Source organism: Penicillium digitatum, chromosome 3 (genome assembly GCF_016767815.1).
Source record: "Penicillium digitatum chromosome 3, complete sequence".
In the NCBI taxonomy this organism is placed as follows: domain Eukaryota; kingdom Fungi; phylum Ascomycota; class Eurotiomycetes; order Eurotiales; family Aspergillaceae; genus Penicillium; species Penicillium digitatum.
The window spans coordinates 241,390-255,771 of NC_089386.1; the positions used below are offsets into that span (position 1 = coordinate 241,390).

The 14,382-nt window shown below is 50.5% G+C and overlaps 3 protein-coding genes and 1 non-coding gene across 4 annotated transcripts; 3 read left to right on the forward strand and 1 right to left on the reverse strand.

The window, feature by feature from the left end:
* Positions 1 to 322: 322 nt before the first annotated feature.
* Pdw03_7662 (FAD-binding monooxygenase, putative) lies at positions 323 to 1,892 on the forward strand (the record flags this gene model as incomplete). Its single annotated transcript, XM_014677325.1, has 6 exons — positions 323 to 558; positions 621 to 876; positions 937 to 1,230; positions 1,288 to 1,435; positions 1,496 to 1,640; positions 1,709 to 1,892. The coding sequence occupies 6 exons, from the start codon at positions 323 to 325 to the stop codon at positions 1,890 to 1,892; spliced, it is 1,263 nt and encodes a 420-aa protein (XP_014532811.1).
* Positions 1,893 to 3,349: 1,457 nt separating this feature from the next.
* Pdw03_7663 (A.T hook-like) lies at positions 3,350 to 5,794 on the forward strand (the record flags this gene model as incomplete). Its single annotated transcript, XM_014677326.1, has 1 exon — positions 3,350 to 5,794. The coding sequence occupies one exon, from the start codon at positions 3,350 to 3,352 to the stop codon at positions 5,792 to 5,794; it is 2,445 nt and encodes an 814-aa protein (XP_014532812.1).
* Positions 5,795 to 7,919: 2,125 nt separating this feature from the next.
* Positions 7,920 to 8,007, forward strand: Pdw03_tRNA101. The gene has a single exon. It is a non-coding gene; the product is annotated as a tRNA-Thr (tRNA).
* A 572-nt stretch (positions 8,008 to 8,579) lies between these two features.
* On the reverse strand, positions 8,580 to 14,304 carry Pdw03_7664 (C6 transcription factor, putative; the record flags this gene model as incomplete). The annotated part of the gene is made up of 10 exons (XM_066101734.1): positions 8,580 to 9,900; positions 9,956 to 10,710; positions 10,787 to 11,253; positions 11,326 to 11,384; positions 11,788 to 12,450; positions 12,532 to 12,879; positions 12,940 to 13,116; positions 13,168 to 13,319; positions 13,409 to 14,020; positions 14,119 to 14,304. 10 exons carry the CDS (start codon positions 14,302 to 14,304, stop codon positions 8,580 to 8,582), a joined length of 4,740 nt encoding a protein of 1,579 aa, XP_065956817.1.
* Between the last annotated feature and the right edge of the window lie 78 nt (positions 14,305 to 14,382).

Consider the following 14,382-nt stretch of genomic DNA (forward strand, 5'->3'; position numbering starts at 1 on the left):
CTCACCAAAAGCTCGCTTTACAGCGGGTCTCCTGGTTTGCTGGCTTATCTGGCAGGAGATAAACCCGATCAACGACCAACAGGCCAGAAATCATGACTGTCTACACGCGGGGTTTTGTGATCTGAATCGACTGACTCCTTGGCTTATTGTGGTGGGATTGGTGGGTAGGAGACTAGTGGCGCATGGCACATTCAAAGCTCAGAATGGCGTGCGATGTAGTTATCTACCCACCACTCCCGGCCACAAGGTGCAATACTTGGGATTTACAAGCAAGACAGACTTCGAAGACTCACACTTTCACACCTGGAACTGTTTTGCAATTATGGTCGGACAGGCATTGACATCTGTTGCTATTGTTGGTGGCGGACCCGGAGGATTAGGAACGGCGATTGCTCTCTCGGAACTACCGTTTCTGAAGGTGACTCTGTACGAGAAAAACACAGAGCCCCGAGAAGCCGGTGCCGGCATCAGCTTGAGCACGAATGCGTGGAGAGTTCTGGATTTACTTGGAGCTAGCGAGGGAGTCAAGGGTGGCTCCAAATCTAACACACACCAAAGGTAAGCAGTCCTTTTAAGCCACAGTACCAACCGACGCAATCGTTGACCTTGTACTCTCGAAGAAATGCCTATACAGGCAAGGTTTTGAACGTCACTGAACATCCAGAAAATTCGGCTGCAGATTCCCGCGGAGCAATCCGTGCTCGCAGGACCCGACTGCAGTCAGCTCTCTTGTCGAGAGTGCCCGAGGGCTTGATTCAATTTGATAAGAAGGTTGTTTCTTTGGAGAATCTTACAAGTCGGGGAGTTCGTTTGGTTTTCCAGGATCAAACAGAGGCGATCGCAGACATTGTCGTCGGAGCGGATGGACTACACTCTGTTCGTCAACCCTCCTGTGCGAGAATAAGTATTTGTAACTGATGCAGATTCGTGAAATAGGTTGTCCGTAAGACCTTGTTGCCTGAACACCAGCTTCACTTCACGGGCAACAGTGCGTTCCGTGTTCTTGTTCCGAAATCTCATCTGGCTCATATCCCAGATATCACGACTACAACGTCATGGTGGTGGGGTGAAGCCGGCCATGTATATCTCTCCGATGTAGATGATAAGGAAGAGATCAAAGATCCGCTGTTTGAAATCACTGTTCGCTCCTATCGTGAGCCTGAGGTCTCCGGGAAGACGGTCTTTTGGGGCATCCCTGCAACCAACGAGAAAGTGGGGTCGCGTGTTGAGGTATGACATAGCTTTGGAGAATTGAGAGAGGGGACGAATTGCTAACATGTGGAAAAGAAATATGATCAAAGACTAAGAGACGCAATAAGCGCGGTGACTGAAGGGGAGTGGAGGGAGTTTGCGACATTCGCTGGTCCTCGTCTGGATAAGATTACCTACTGGGATAAAGTCGCCCTCATCGGAGATTCCAGCCACCCTCTTTCTGGTAAGTCCAAGTGGTATCAATTTAGGCTTATTATCAGGTCCAGCGCTAACGGCGTTCCAGGCGCGTTTGGCTCTGGAGCGACATTTGCCATGGAGGATGGTTGGATCCTCGCCCGCGCACTTGAACTTACGCAGCTTTTCTCTCGTCCTGCACGGGATGCTCTCAAAATCTTTGACCAGATTCGGTCTCCGTACTATACTAAGATGTGAGTCTGGACCTGAGACTGTGAGCCAAATGGATTGTGTCTGACCATGCTTTTCCGACCCTTCACAGGTATCAGCATCTAGACGAAATCCGCGATAAGGCGCGAAGGCTCCAAGCAGAAGAGAAAGATTTTGATGTCCTTTTGCAAGCCAAGATTGACTCTTTCCTCTATGGAGACAAGGATTTTATTTATCAAAACGACATTAAGAAAGTGTGGGAAGAATATCTCACAGCACAGCAGGCAGGGTTTTAGTTCGCCCAGAAACTGCTTCAAATCTCCATTATATACACCAGGCCTCTCTTACATGTTTCAGTTGTTGCCAGCATAGATTTTAGTCCCGATGTTATTGATTGATTTGCCCACATCTCTGGTTATAGTTTTTCGCCACTATTGTATATTTTGCCTTGCATATCGTGGAGTGATAAGCCTGATCATAAAGCAAGAAGAAAAAAATACAATTGGAGTGTGATCTTACGTGTAGCGTCCCTTGTATCATCTCGGGCCAGATTATCAAAGTGTTGAACCGTAAAGGGCACAGGCCACATCCACAGTCGATTACTTTTGTTTAGAGTCGCAAAAAAAAATTAATGACTTTGAATCAAAAATTTTGAGCATTCCCTGAAGGATAAGATCTCAAATCTCCTTGATCTACAATATAGTGCTCGGCTAACTCTTTGCAGATCTGCCCCCTATTTGTGGTCGCATTGTGGGTCATCGTCTATATTGGCACTTTGTAAGGGGCTGTTTTCTTTTCAAGCTTTTTTTCGCCTTGTTTGGTAGATCTTCGGGTAGTGGAGGACAAGGATTTTGGGGAAAACAGCATGATGTCTGTATAATTTTTAGGTCGCACGTAATTTGTGTAGTGCTTGTGAGTGGTGTGATTCTATACTTTGCAAGGATTGCGGAAGATAAGCAGATGACCAGGTTTGTAAGGGAGAATCTTTACGAGTTGGGGAGTGATATGAAAATGTAGAAATCCATACCGTCAGCACCGCAGAAATTCAGATGGTAAATGAATAGAACTCTGTTACTTAGATGGGTAGAGTGTCTTATAGTACTCCGTAGACTTGCGTATGCTCTGGGCTGGAGGATCACGTGATGCGGAGAGGAGAATCTGAAAATTTCGTTTTTTCCCAATTTCTTTTTTTTATTTTATTTTTTATTTTTTTAATGTTTTTTTTCCTCGCCATCGAGGATTCCAGCCCAGCGTCATCCACTTTATCTCCAATCTACTTCTGCTGGGCCCTGTCATCCGTTAAGGACTTTAGCAAATAGATTTGGATCACCTTCGCTGCCTCTCTGGATCCCTTCCAGCTGGTTCCCTCCCCTGAATCCCTTTGAGCGACCGTCGACTCGTTTTCTCAAACTGCGCTGACCGACTCACCTCGGTCTCCGTAGCCGCTAATCCCACTTGGGAATCAGTGGGTTGCTTTGTTGCCTTGTTGCCTCAGGCCGCCAGGGAACAACAAACACGCGGCCTCGGCGCGACTTGGGTGGCGATTCTCCGTATAGAATTATCAGCGGCGCTGGCGCGACATCAGTGACAGTATTGGTTAAAACAGCCCTTCTGTATTTTACATTTCCATTTTCAAGCTAGCTCGCGATCATTTTGACTGTTCACGCCCTTGCATGCTTCGTGGTTGAAAAGGATCACTCCATTCTCTGCCGCTTACGGCCAAGGGCCAGCGCATTTCTAAAATCAAGTCAAAATGATGAACTACGGTGGTCACCCATACCACCCTCAACAATCGCAGCAGCCTCAACAACAGCAACATCAAGCTGTCCAACCCCAGCATCCATTGGGTCCACAGCCTCAACGTCAGCATGCCCAGTCGCCTTTGCTAGGTGCTGGGCCGACGCTCCCACAGCATGGCAGTCCATTCCCAGGCAACAAGCCAATTTTTCGGGGGCAAGCCCAGCAGAACTTTACTGCATCGCAATCTCCCGACATGCGCAAGATGACCCCGACATCGGGATCATTAGGTGGGTACCCTACCAGCAGTAGCTTTGGCCAATTTCCGGGGCAGTTTGCGGCCCAGAGCTCCCCGGATCTGATGTCTCGCGGCCCAGATCCTATGGGGCTGCAGAACCTACAGCGTGGATTTAATCCGATGGCTCACCTCCGGCCGCAGCCGGGCGCAGCTGGTGTCACCCATGGTCATCCCATGAATGTCCCTTCGCCACAGCAGGTCTTGAATAGACTACCCCATGCAGGCATGCAACAGAGGGATGGCCACACCTCGGCCAGTCCGTCTATGGCTAGCACCTCTATGTTCGCCATCAATCAACAGCGACAGACTCAGCCGCAGTCACAACCGCAGTCACCTCAGCAGACACACCAACAGTTGCAACACCAGATCCAGCAGCAGCAGTTCCAGCAGCAAAGGATGGAGCAGCAAAAACAAATCCAGCAGCAGCGTTTAGAACAGCAGCAGCGTTTAGAACAGCAGCAACGCTTAGAACAACAGAGGCTCGAGCAACAGAAGGAGTTGGAACAGCAGAAGTTAGATGAGCAAAAGATGCTGGAGCAGCAGCAGCAACGCTTAGAGCAACAGAGGCTCGAGCAACAGAAACAGCATCAGCAACGGGTGGAGCAGCAGCGGCTTGAGCACCAAAAGCAGCAATTGGAGCAGCAGAGGTTGCAAAAATTGCAGCACCAAACCCAAGCACACAACCCATATCAACAACAGTCACCCTTTTCCCAACACACCCAGTCTCCGTTCCACCCATCTCAATATCAACAACATCAGGCTCAATCGCAACATCAGTATGCCCCACACCAAACGCAATTCTCTCAGCCGCAACAGACGCAATTTCAGCAATCTCCGCACCAGGCTCAATTCCAGCATTACCAGGGACCGCATTCGGGTGGCGTACCCTCATCCCAGCCACCTGCGCCGGTTGTACCTACGGTCACGGAAAGCCCGGTGATGAAGACTGACGAGTCAAGTCCTGCACTGAAGAAGAAAGCCAAACCTAAAAAGGCTGCTCCGGCTCAACCTCAGCCTGTTCAAACCCAGGCCCAGCCCCATGCTCTGCCTCAACTAAATGCCCCCATGGCCATTCCTAGCGCCATCCCCACCCAGGCCAATGGACAGGGCCAGATCCCTGCCGTAACCGCAGTTGGGGGTGACCAGATTGCCACTCCGCCTGCGAAGCGTCGTCGGGGAAGACCTAGGAAGGAGGAAGTTGCCGCCAGGCTTGCTGCGCAGGCCGCACAGGCTGCCCAAAATGGCGAGTCTATTCCAGGAGTACCTCAGCCAGGCCAGGCTTCATTCACTGCGAATATGACGCCAACTGCTCCCGGCTCCGTCGCAAACATGATAACTAAGGGGACGCCTATCCTGGGACCGGACGGGACTCCTTTGAAACGAAAACGTGGACGTCCTCGTAAGGCTGATCAAATTGCGTGGGCAGCTGCAACGGGTCAACCTTTGCCGCCGCCCAAACCAAGAAAGCCAGCTTCGGCCAAACCAAAGGCACCTGGCACCGGCCGACCGCGCGGGAGACCTCGCAAGGCTGATGTGGCTGCTGCAGCCGCCGCCGCCGCCGCCGCCGCCGCCAGTGGAGAACAGACGCAAGCAGAGGCCAACCCCCAATTGGGCGAGGGCACAGATACAACGACGGTCTTGAACCGTGCAACCTCTTCGATCGATGAAGAAGCGCATAAACGGCCCGGCCCGACCCCACCGCAGATGCTTCAAGGCCAGTCTCTGCCGCAACAGCAGAACCTCCACATTTTCCAGCAGAATCAAGCATCACAGGCCCAGGCAAATCAACATCTTGGGCAGCCACAAGTCCAGCATATGCACCAGCAACAGAATCAACACATGTCCTCGCAACCTGGCTCTCATATGCCACATAGTCAATCACTAGCCCAGCAGCCTGGCCAGCCACTCTCCATGCCTCACATGCAAATGCATCACCATTCTCCTGTCCACCCGCCGCGGCCCCTTCCTCATCAGCCATATCTTCAATCACCGATGCAACAACAGATGCAGCACCCGATGTCGTCCGAGTCCCCTGTCCACGGGATGCCAGGACAACAGCGCAGACCTCCGATTCCACAACGGAGCCAGGCCCCTCCCCCACCCGCACCACAGCATGAACATCAGCATACCTTCCAAGTCCAGATGCAGCCGCAACCAACCTAGTGCTGAAGATTGTTAGGGACATGGTTTTTCATCCAATTAATGCCACATTCATTGACCGAAGGTTCTCTTCTGACCAGTATATTTTGAAATCTTCATTCTAAAGAACATCGGTGTCTATATCATATCATTCCTGGGCTCTGTCACGTGTGTTTTGTCGAACGTTTTACGTCCAGGAAATCTCGTATGAAGTCTTTTCGTGGGCCTATTATGGCGTTGCGCGCTTTTGTGTCATTGGCATTTCTTGTTTCTCTCCATCGTTTACTTAGCCTGTGTTCCTTTCTTTTTTTTTTTCTTACATATCTAATGTTCTCAATTTAGTACATACTCGGTCCCAATCTCAGATTGTCAGTTGTGCACCACTAGCCTTGTTTCACCTCGCTCTGCATGCTCAGGTGGCGTACAGTCGTTCACACTCTATTCACATCAGATCTTTCCCTACGTAAGCATGCACACACCGATTACCTTCGTCAAGATGAGATTCCGAAAGAGTAAACGAGATATCGACGAGTGCAATAGATAACCCATGTTCCAAATTTGTGACCGAGAGCACCGTGATAAAAGAATGCTGAATGGAAAGAGAAGTCTCATAGAATTCCAGTTGTGTAGCGTCCACGACATGTCTCCGGGCCAAGTAGATAAATAGGTTTAACAACGAAAGGGGTATTTAAAGAGTTCAGCTTGTCGATTTTGTAGATTGTTGACACATGCACACCACTGAAATTCCGACCTAGATTCTTCCACGGTGGACTCCGATTCACTTTGAAAGCGGTCGATCTACGTGCCACTTTTCTGTTGTATTGTGCAATCTGTATCAATACTGTTCAAATGTAAAATAGGCTTCATCGTGCGATGTTCTGTAGTTGTTAGGTAGTCCTTGACCCGTAGAAGGGGCCCGCTAAAACAAGTTGGATCAGCTCTTGCCAATTCAATTGTTGATTTACTATCCAGTCTGAGTGTAACATAGTTTTAGGAGGTAGTGATGTTGATCAAATCCGGTAGAAGTGATACGCTACTACACTGAAGTGCCTATATACATCGATATGAACCCAGAGTACGACAATAACTGTAAGACTTCTTTCTTTTGTTGCAAAACTGGGTTTAATCACTTTTGATATTTATGTGGTAATTTCAACTCCACATAACTCCAGTTATCATGCTCCTCCCCTTCTTAGTTTATACTTCTTCTAGCTCCTGTCCATTGAACAGAGCACGAAAATGGCAACGGGCCCATAGAATTTCCACAGATGTTTACTAGGAAAAGAGGACCCTCTAGCACCTTTCTACGAGTGGCTTTATATTTTTGCGCTGTTCACAGTTGGTGGGATTGAATTGGATTTCATCTCACGAACCAACTTTGAAATTCTATTGCGGTAGGACCCTTTCGTCTATGGCAGTGTAAGTATGTCTCGTCGCTCTCGTTCTATCACAGCGGTCTAACACCCCCACTCTTCGATTGTACCCATGCTTCGTTTCCTGTTGATGGGGCCATAGCAACATGAATTCCAAAGATGGCAATTTCTAGTCTATGTCTTCATTTCCCGGGAAACATTGTTGACTGACTAACTTTCTAGCTCCAAAGTGGTCATCGGTTTTACTGGCAACTCATAGCCTTGCTCTTTTACTTGACTCTCGTGGCCAAGTCTAAACGCTCAGAGCATCAACCCTTCACCCCTCAACCAATCGCCCAACACAAACACGCACAGGGTTTCTAGCATACATGTAGGACGATGTATGACACACACCGTGTCGCTATACTCCATTCCACACTAGCGCAAGTAATACAGCTGATCCGTGTTAGTTTATACATACGTGTCTGGCTCCGAATTCACCCTCCCTACTGTTGTAGCCACAAGGCAAGCATTCTGCTTGCCTAATTTTAGCTAACCGCAAAAGTTCCTAACTTGATTTATTCCGGGTTCTCCTGTCTTCCCTTTCCGGCGGGGCTTTCCTATCGATACTGCCCTTTTATGAGGGTTCTCCAGCTTAGGCTTACCAAGTGGATGTTCGCACGGGGTCAGATCAATGATCATGCCGAGGCCAGATGTAGAGAGCTATGATAGAACGACTATACAGCTTGTCATTGGAGTGGTGTTATCTTTTAGCCGCTCGAGTAATAGCAGTAATTGGCCCAGTGGCGCAGTGGTTAACGCGCCGTGCTTGTACGTATACGAACAGGAACACGGAGACCGGGGGTTCGACTCCCCCCTAGGCCCATGTCTCTTTTTTTTTTTTTTTCTTTTTTCTTTGTGTACTGTGTGGTATGAGCTTTGGTATCAATTTGATCAGTCTAGTTATCAGAGGTGTCATAAACATTTCTTATATCTCTTCCATAATGGGGTAACGAGTGGGGCAACGAGGTCTTTGATACAGACTCAAAGAGTACAGTATGGCTGGTCCCACGTTGCAAGGAAGTAATCCAGCGGCGAGTTAGGCGGTCAACTGTCGTGGCGGTAAGAAGCTGCGAGGTAGTTGCCCTCCTTCTGTCTTCATGGCCACACGTTCATTGACATCGTTCACGAGGCACACGCAACGTTGGGTTTACAGTGAACGAGACAGAATAGGCCATCTCTGCCAAAGGAATTCGGGGATATGAATAAGAGGTACGGCCTGGGAAAAGGCTCGTCACTGTATACTACATGTACACCACAGGCAGACTGGTGGTAATGGAGCGTCACATGCCACAATACTGCAATGTGATGTCCTCACAGACGTAGGCATTCGTTGATCAGTCATGTTCTCATCGGAGCGAACAGCTATAAGAGGGGGAAGCATGCTCGACTTAACCCTAACACACACCACCTTCAAAATCAACCAACTCTTCAAAGGCCTCCATCCCACTCCCACTATCAAGCCCATTACTCCCGCTACCATCCCCGCAACTCCCATTCCAATTTCCACTGGATCTCATCGACCTCTCCTCCCTCAACCCTTCAAAACAACTCCTATCAGGCCACTCACTCAAATCAATCCCCAGCCCAAGCGCAATCTTCCTGACAATCCCATCACAGAGCAGAAACGCCCTCCGCGCCGCCGGATCCACCGAAGCAGTCGTATGAAGCCAAAAAAGCGCCTTCTTCGCCGCCGCAATAGCCGTACCTAACCCCGTCTCCAGCAGCGGGGGGTAGCCCCCCTGCGGGATGGACGGGGCAGTAGCATGCGATAGGAGTGGATTTGCGCCGTCCGGGCTGGTCGACGCATTCTGGCCAGAGCAGTACGATAAACCTAGCAGGAGAGCCGTCGTCGCCTGCATGAGGAAATGGAGAATACTCCACCAGGGTGCGGCGCGGGCCAGCCAGGTCATGTTCGGATCTTCGGGGAGAACGGAGATAAGCGCGCAGGAAGCTTGTAGACAATGGGTAGCCATTTCGGACCGGAGTGTTCCGCGTGCGGTTGGTTCGCCAACGGGTGAGGCGTGGCGCAGGGACTGGTGGATGTGGCTGAGACAGGGTCTGCAGAGAGTGATGCGGGCGGAGTAGTAGTTCATTGCTAGACAGACACGTTCACGGACGAAGGGGGCGGCGAGGTCGTCTCGTGGAAGATGGTGTAGATGCCAGGAGGTAGCGTTTGGTAGGGTGAATTGGTAGCAAAGGGGAAGTTTGGAGAGCCAGCGGTCCATTTGGAGGCTGAATTTTTGGACGTGGTATTCTACTTGGCTGGAGCCTTTGCGGAGGCCTTCGATGCTGTAAACTTTGTTCATGAGGGCGTGGGTTATGAGAGTTAGGTCGAAGAGGAAGTAGAAGAAGAGGGATGGACAAGGTGGGCAGATGGTTACCCATGCGGGGGAGTGGTGTTGGCGGGGGGCTTCGAAGATGGTTGGGCGGAGTTGGGCTTCACGGAGAACGGGATCTTGGAGCAGGCGCTTAGCGTCGGGTTGGTCAAAGGTTTCTTCGTCGTAGGGGAGGGGTGCGGGCACGGAGCAGAGACCTTCGCCGACGCAAGAGGCGCGGCCGGTCATGGAGGTGATAAGGTGCTCGAGGGAGTAGATAGACCACCAGAGACGACCGCGGGTTTCTTTGGCAGCGTCTTTGGTGCGGTCATCTGTGAGACGGAGGTTGATGCCAAGGGATAGGGCTGAGCGGAGAGCCATATTGGAGAATTTAGATGCTCTGCGTGGATGGAGAAATCAGGATGATGCTCGGGGAATGGAGACAGGGGACCTACCGATTAACCTGTCCTATACAAAGCAGGTAAACTGCCACGAGAAGTTCGAGTTGAATCTGCTGGAGATCGGTGTGCTCGAATAGCACATTACCATGTAGACCAAGATGGCGCGCCCGGGTCAGGTAGAGCAGGTCTTCCTCGCGGGTGCTTTGAGGGTTATCTATGAGTCGACAGTACCGACAACCAATAGCAAAAATCATGTTCAGAATGGCCAGCCATTTCCGGGGTGGCGTCGATGCATTATTGAAACATGTCTGATACTGGGAGATGAAGGTCATCTTTCGAATTGCGCTGAATGTCGGATGAACGTTGGTCAGGTAAGCATCGAAGTATCGGTCTGCTAATTTCCGTGGGGGCACAGCCAATGGGTCGCAGGGTTCAATCAACGGAATTTCCAGGCTATCAAGATGATAATCCATCATCGAAGTCGGAATTTGCTTTTCCAATGCCTGTTGCTGCTTTTGCATAGCCGCCGAATCACGATGACTCTCAGTATGGAAAGCAGTTGGCCAGTTTTCCTGTGGACTCTTCATCCCCACGCCGCTCTCCAGCTTGCGTATCCAATTGACCTCCGAATTTTTCCCAAAGAAGCCCGCAGCTCGGGTCTCCTCGTTCCGATTGAGGTCTTCGTCAACCTGGTCGATAGCGTCTAGTGAGCCCATCGATGTAGAGGAATTATCGGAGTCGACATGATTTCTAGCGTTTCTAGCGGTTTTCCCATTTTTGGACTTCATTTGCCAAATGACAGTCAGAGTCTGAACTCGGGACTCAAATCATAAGATCCGAGTCTCGAGTGAGACCCGAACTTCATCTGACATTGACTGGACTTACCTTGAGCGCTCGTTTGATCCTTCGAGCGGTCGGAGGATCCACCTCGGCTTCGAGCTCTCGAAGAAGAGCTTCGTATTTATCCACTCGCTTGACTAGGGAGCCCAGTCGCTTCTGGTCGCGCACTCGTTTGACGTCCTCGTAGGAGCAAGAGTGATGGTGGTATGCACATTGTCCGCACAACGGCCGGACACCATCACATTTGATTTTTCGCTGGCGACATGGCTCACAGGCCCGGGCTGACCGTCGGCGCCCGTGCAAAGTGTCGGGGTTTGCTAGGCGAGGTATTGCTACCTTGGGCGCAGTACTCCCTGTGGATGTTGACGGAGCGGACACATACGGTGAGAAAGCTTGGGCGGGAGGCAGGATTGGCGAGAACGGGATAGGCGTGGCAAACTGCTGTTGAGGTACAGAGGCAGCATTGAATGGCGTCCAGTCGTAGTCATCGACAGTCGTGTCATCTTGGTTTTCTGAATTATCCATCTTGCGTTCGAAATCATCGACATGGAAGAAATTATAGAGGATGATGGAGGGGAAGTTACCAAAAGGTTGGACAAGCCCATCGCCAAAAAAGAAAAAGAAAAACAAGGATTGGAGATCTCTTTTTCAGTGGGTTGGTTTTGACACTTTTAGAAATATTGCCGTGGACATTGCATTGCCATCGCCACTTGGTGGGTCGACGAACTGACGATTTGACGTCAGAGCACATCTCCCCTCCCAACTGTAAAACACATCAACTTCCAGAGATGATCCCCAAAGTTGTTGTCAATGGCCAGGAACTGTCTCATTCGGCTGAAGTCTCCATCTGTCACCTTCAGTATCCTGGATACATCTGAACGATCTATATCTGTGGAGCTGATCCATACAACCTTGTCGCCACTTCATCCCGGCGAATTGGACTTGTTAAAATATGACGGAGATTGGAAAGAGATGACGACAATGACCATGGCAGTATACATTGTATTATCTCCATCCTTTCCCCTCATCTTCCAACAGGCCGATACCTCTCCACCAAAACATCATCCTTCCCCAGACTAAGACTCTCATACCGATCTAACATATCCGAAAGTCCAAGTCCCGGATAGTCCTGCAACCCCTTCCCCTTCCCCTTCCCCTTCTTCTCTCCAATCCCATGATACTTATCCTTCTGATTCAGCTTCTCAAGACCATCGGCATACTCATCAAACCGACTACACCCCCTCTCCTTCGAAGCCTCATCAAACAAATCCTTCAACTCATCAGGCACAGAACTCGCCTCTCGAATCCGATACCCCTGTGCTTTCGCCCGAACCGACTGCCGGAAAATATGAAACAGGTTCCTCCCCAGCGCAGACCGACTCGCGATGACAGAGAATGCACTTGCAAGAGAGAGGAAATCCTCATCTAGCACGTCGAACGAGTCTTGTTCAAGCATTGTAAATAGCGCAAGGTTGATCGCATACATCGCAAACTGGTGCGCACGACTAACCCCGAACTCGCGTCGGTGAAGACGCGTTAAGGCTGCGATGTCGCGCGCAGCGCTCTGCGTTACTTCCCGCGCGTTAGATTTCGTCTCGGGAGTGTGACGCGGTGGGCTTTCAGGTGTTTGGGGCTCGAAAGGAATGAGGGGGACTTTGTCGTTGGGGATGCAACTGAACAGGTTTATGATGAGGGCGTTGTAGCGCATTCTGTTTCAAGATGAGCATCGTGTTTTTGCTTTCGCATGGAGACGCTAAGAAAGACGGGATTCTGGTACGCTTTCTACTCACTTGAGTAAGATGATATGCGGAGCTGGTCTATACCGGACATCAAAGTCCTCCGGAAGAAGCTCGTGCCAGCGACAAATACGGTCATACAGATCCTCGCGGCTTTGGTGGTGGATAGGACCGAGGGCAATGTTGCTCCTGTGGTCTGCGAACATGCTGCGTGAGATATCGCGCGCAATCGTCGACAGGTTGCATGCTTCATCAAAGTACTGACTGAAGAATGACGGGCGCGGGTCGCGGTGGGTTGGATATGGTTGCCAGAGGGATTGGTCTTCGGACTGGTTGATGTCAATCCGGGCCATGTTGACGTGATCGATGAGACTTGGCCGGAGGAAGGATGTGTGTACCACTCTGTGGGGGTATCAATGTCAATGTCGGTTCGAAGGGGGAGTGTTAGCCGAATTCACTTACGTGTCAACGTTGAACAGACCCCAGGCTGTACGCTTGCATGAGATGTCCATGTCCTGGGATAATTTCCCAGACGCCATTTGGGGTCCTGTGCTGCCGACCAGACCCAGTGCCTCGCCCATTCGGATAGCCTGGTGCAGCATGATATAGCCCAGATCGTCTTCACGGGACAGTGCATATCTTTCTGTGTTAGAACAGCCTCAAGCTGGGAGATAAGCTTTCAATACAAACCGTTCATACATCAACAACGTCCCCTGTAAACCTGCCAAACTGGGCTGCGAATTCTCCTCGCCCCTCAACTTCTCGGCCTCGGCAAGGAAATCGCACCCTTTCGAAGAGATGTCACCAGGAACAACATACGCCTCGGAGAACTCAGAGAAGTACTAAACAAACCAGTCAGCCATTGAACCAAGACGAGCACAACTCCGACCAGCAAACCAAAAGATCAGAAACAGAAGGAGAGAAAACTTACACAGGCATTACTGAGCACCGCATTAACCAAAAACGGGCTACAAAACTCCGACCCAAGCACGCCCCTCCTCATGTGCCTAACAAAAACCTCTTTGTCCAAAACCGCCGTAAACGGCCAATCCCACGCAAAGTACAACGAAATAAGATGCGATACGAGATCCGCATCAGCCGTAACCCTCGTCCACGGCGCCGCAGGGACCTCACAAGGCGCGGAGTCACACAGATAATGTATATCCATCACTTTTCTTCTGAACGTCGGACCCGTACCCTCGACATTGACGAGCCGACGCATATCTTCAAGCTTAGCAACGGTTTCCTGTTTGTGCGCTGCAGAGGTTGATGTTGACGATGTGAGGGATGCAAGTGCTTCGTTTATGTACGCGCGGATTTCATCGGCGGGGGCATTCTGTCGGATGATCGTTAGGAGGTGCAGTGCGTCTGACTCGTTTGCTTCACGGACAAGCTTGAAGAGGTCTGAGAGGAGGTCGCGGTGGTAGGAGAGTTCATCTGCCGTTCTTTTTGCGGCGACGCGGCGGCGTTGATCGAGGGATTCGTCGAAGATGCAGACTCTTTTGAAGGTCTGGCAGTTTGCACAGGGGGATGTGCCAGAGCACTTGATTAGTTAGTTAGTTAGGATGGTGCTATCATATGGGTGTAGATGAGATGTCGATCTGATGTAGAGGTAGGTGTCGGATGGTATATTGATCTCACCTTCCTCTTCGATTTCTTACAAGCCAGACAAGCTGTCGAAACCCTCTTCTTCCACGTCCCAGAACTCTTCCCTTCCTCGGCGGGTGGACTACTGTTGTCGTCATGTTCATGATAGTCCGGGTCCGGGTCCGGGTCATTCCCCGTAGATGAGGGACCTGGTACAAGACGGCGTTGATGCCCCCTCATCTTCCGACATGAGCAGGTGGAATATGGACTGCTTCTGCGTTTCCGGTTTCTTTCAAAGGCAAAAATGTTAAAGGCAAT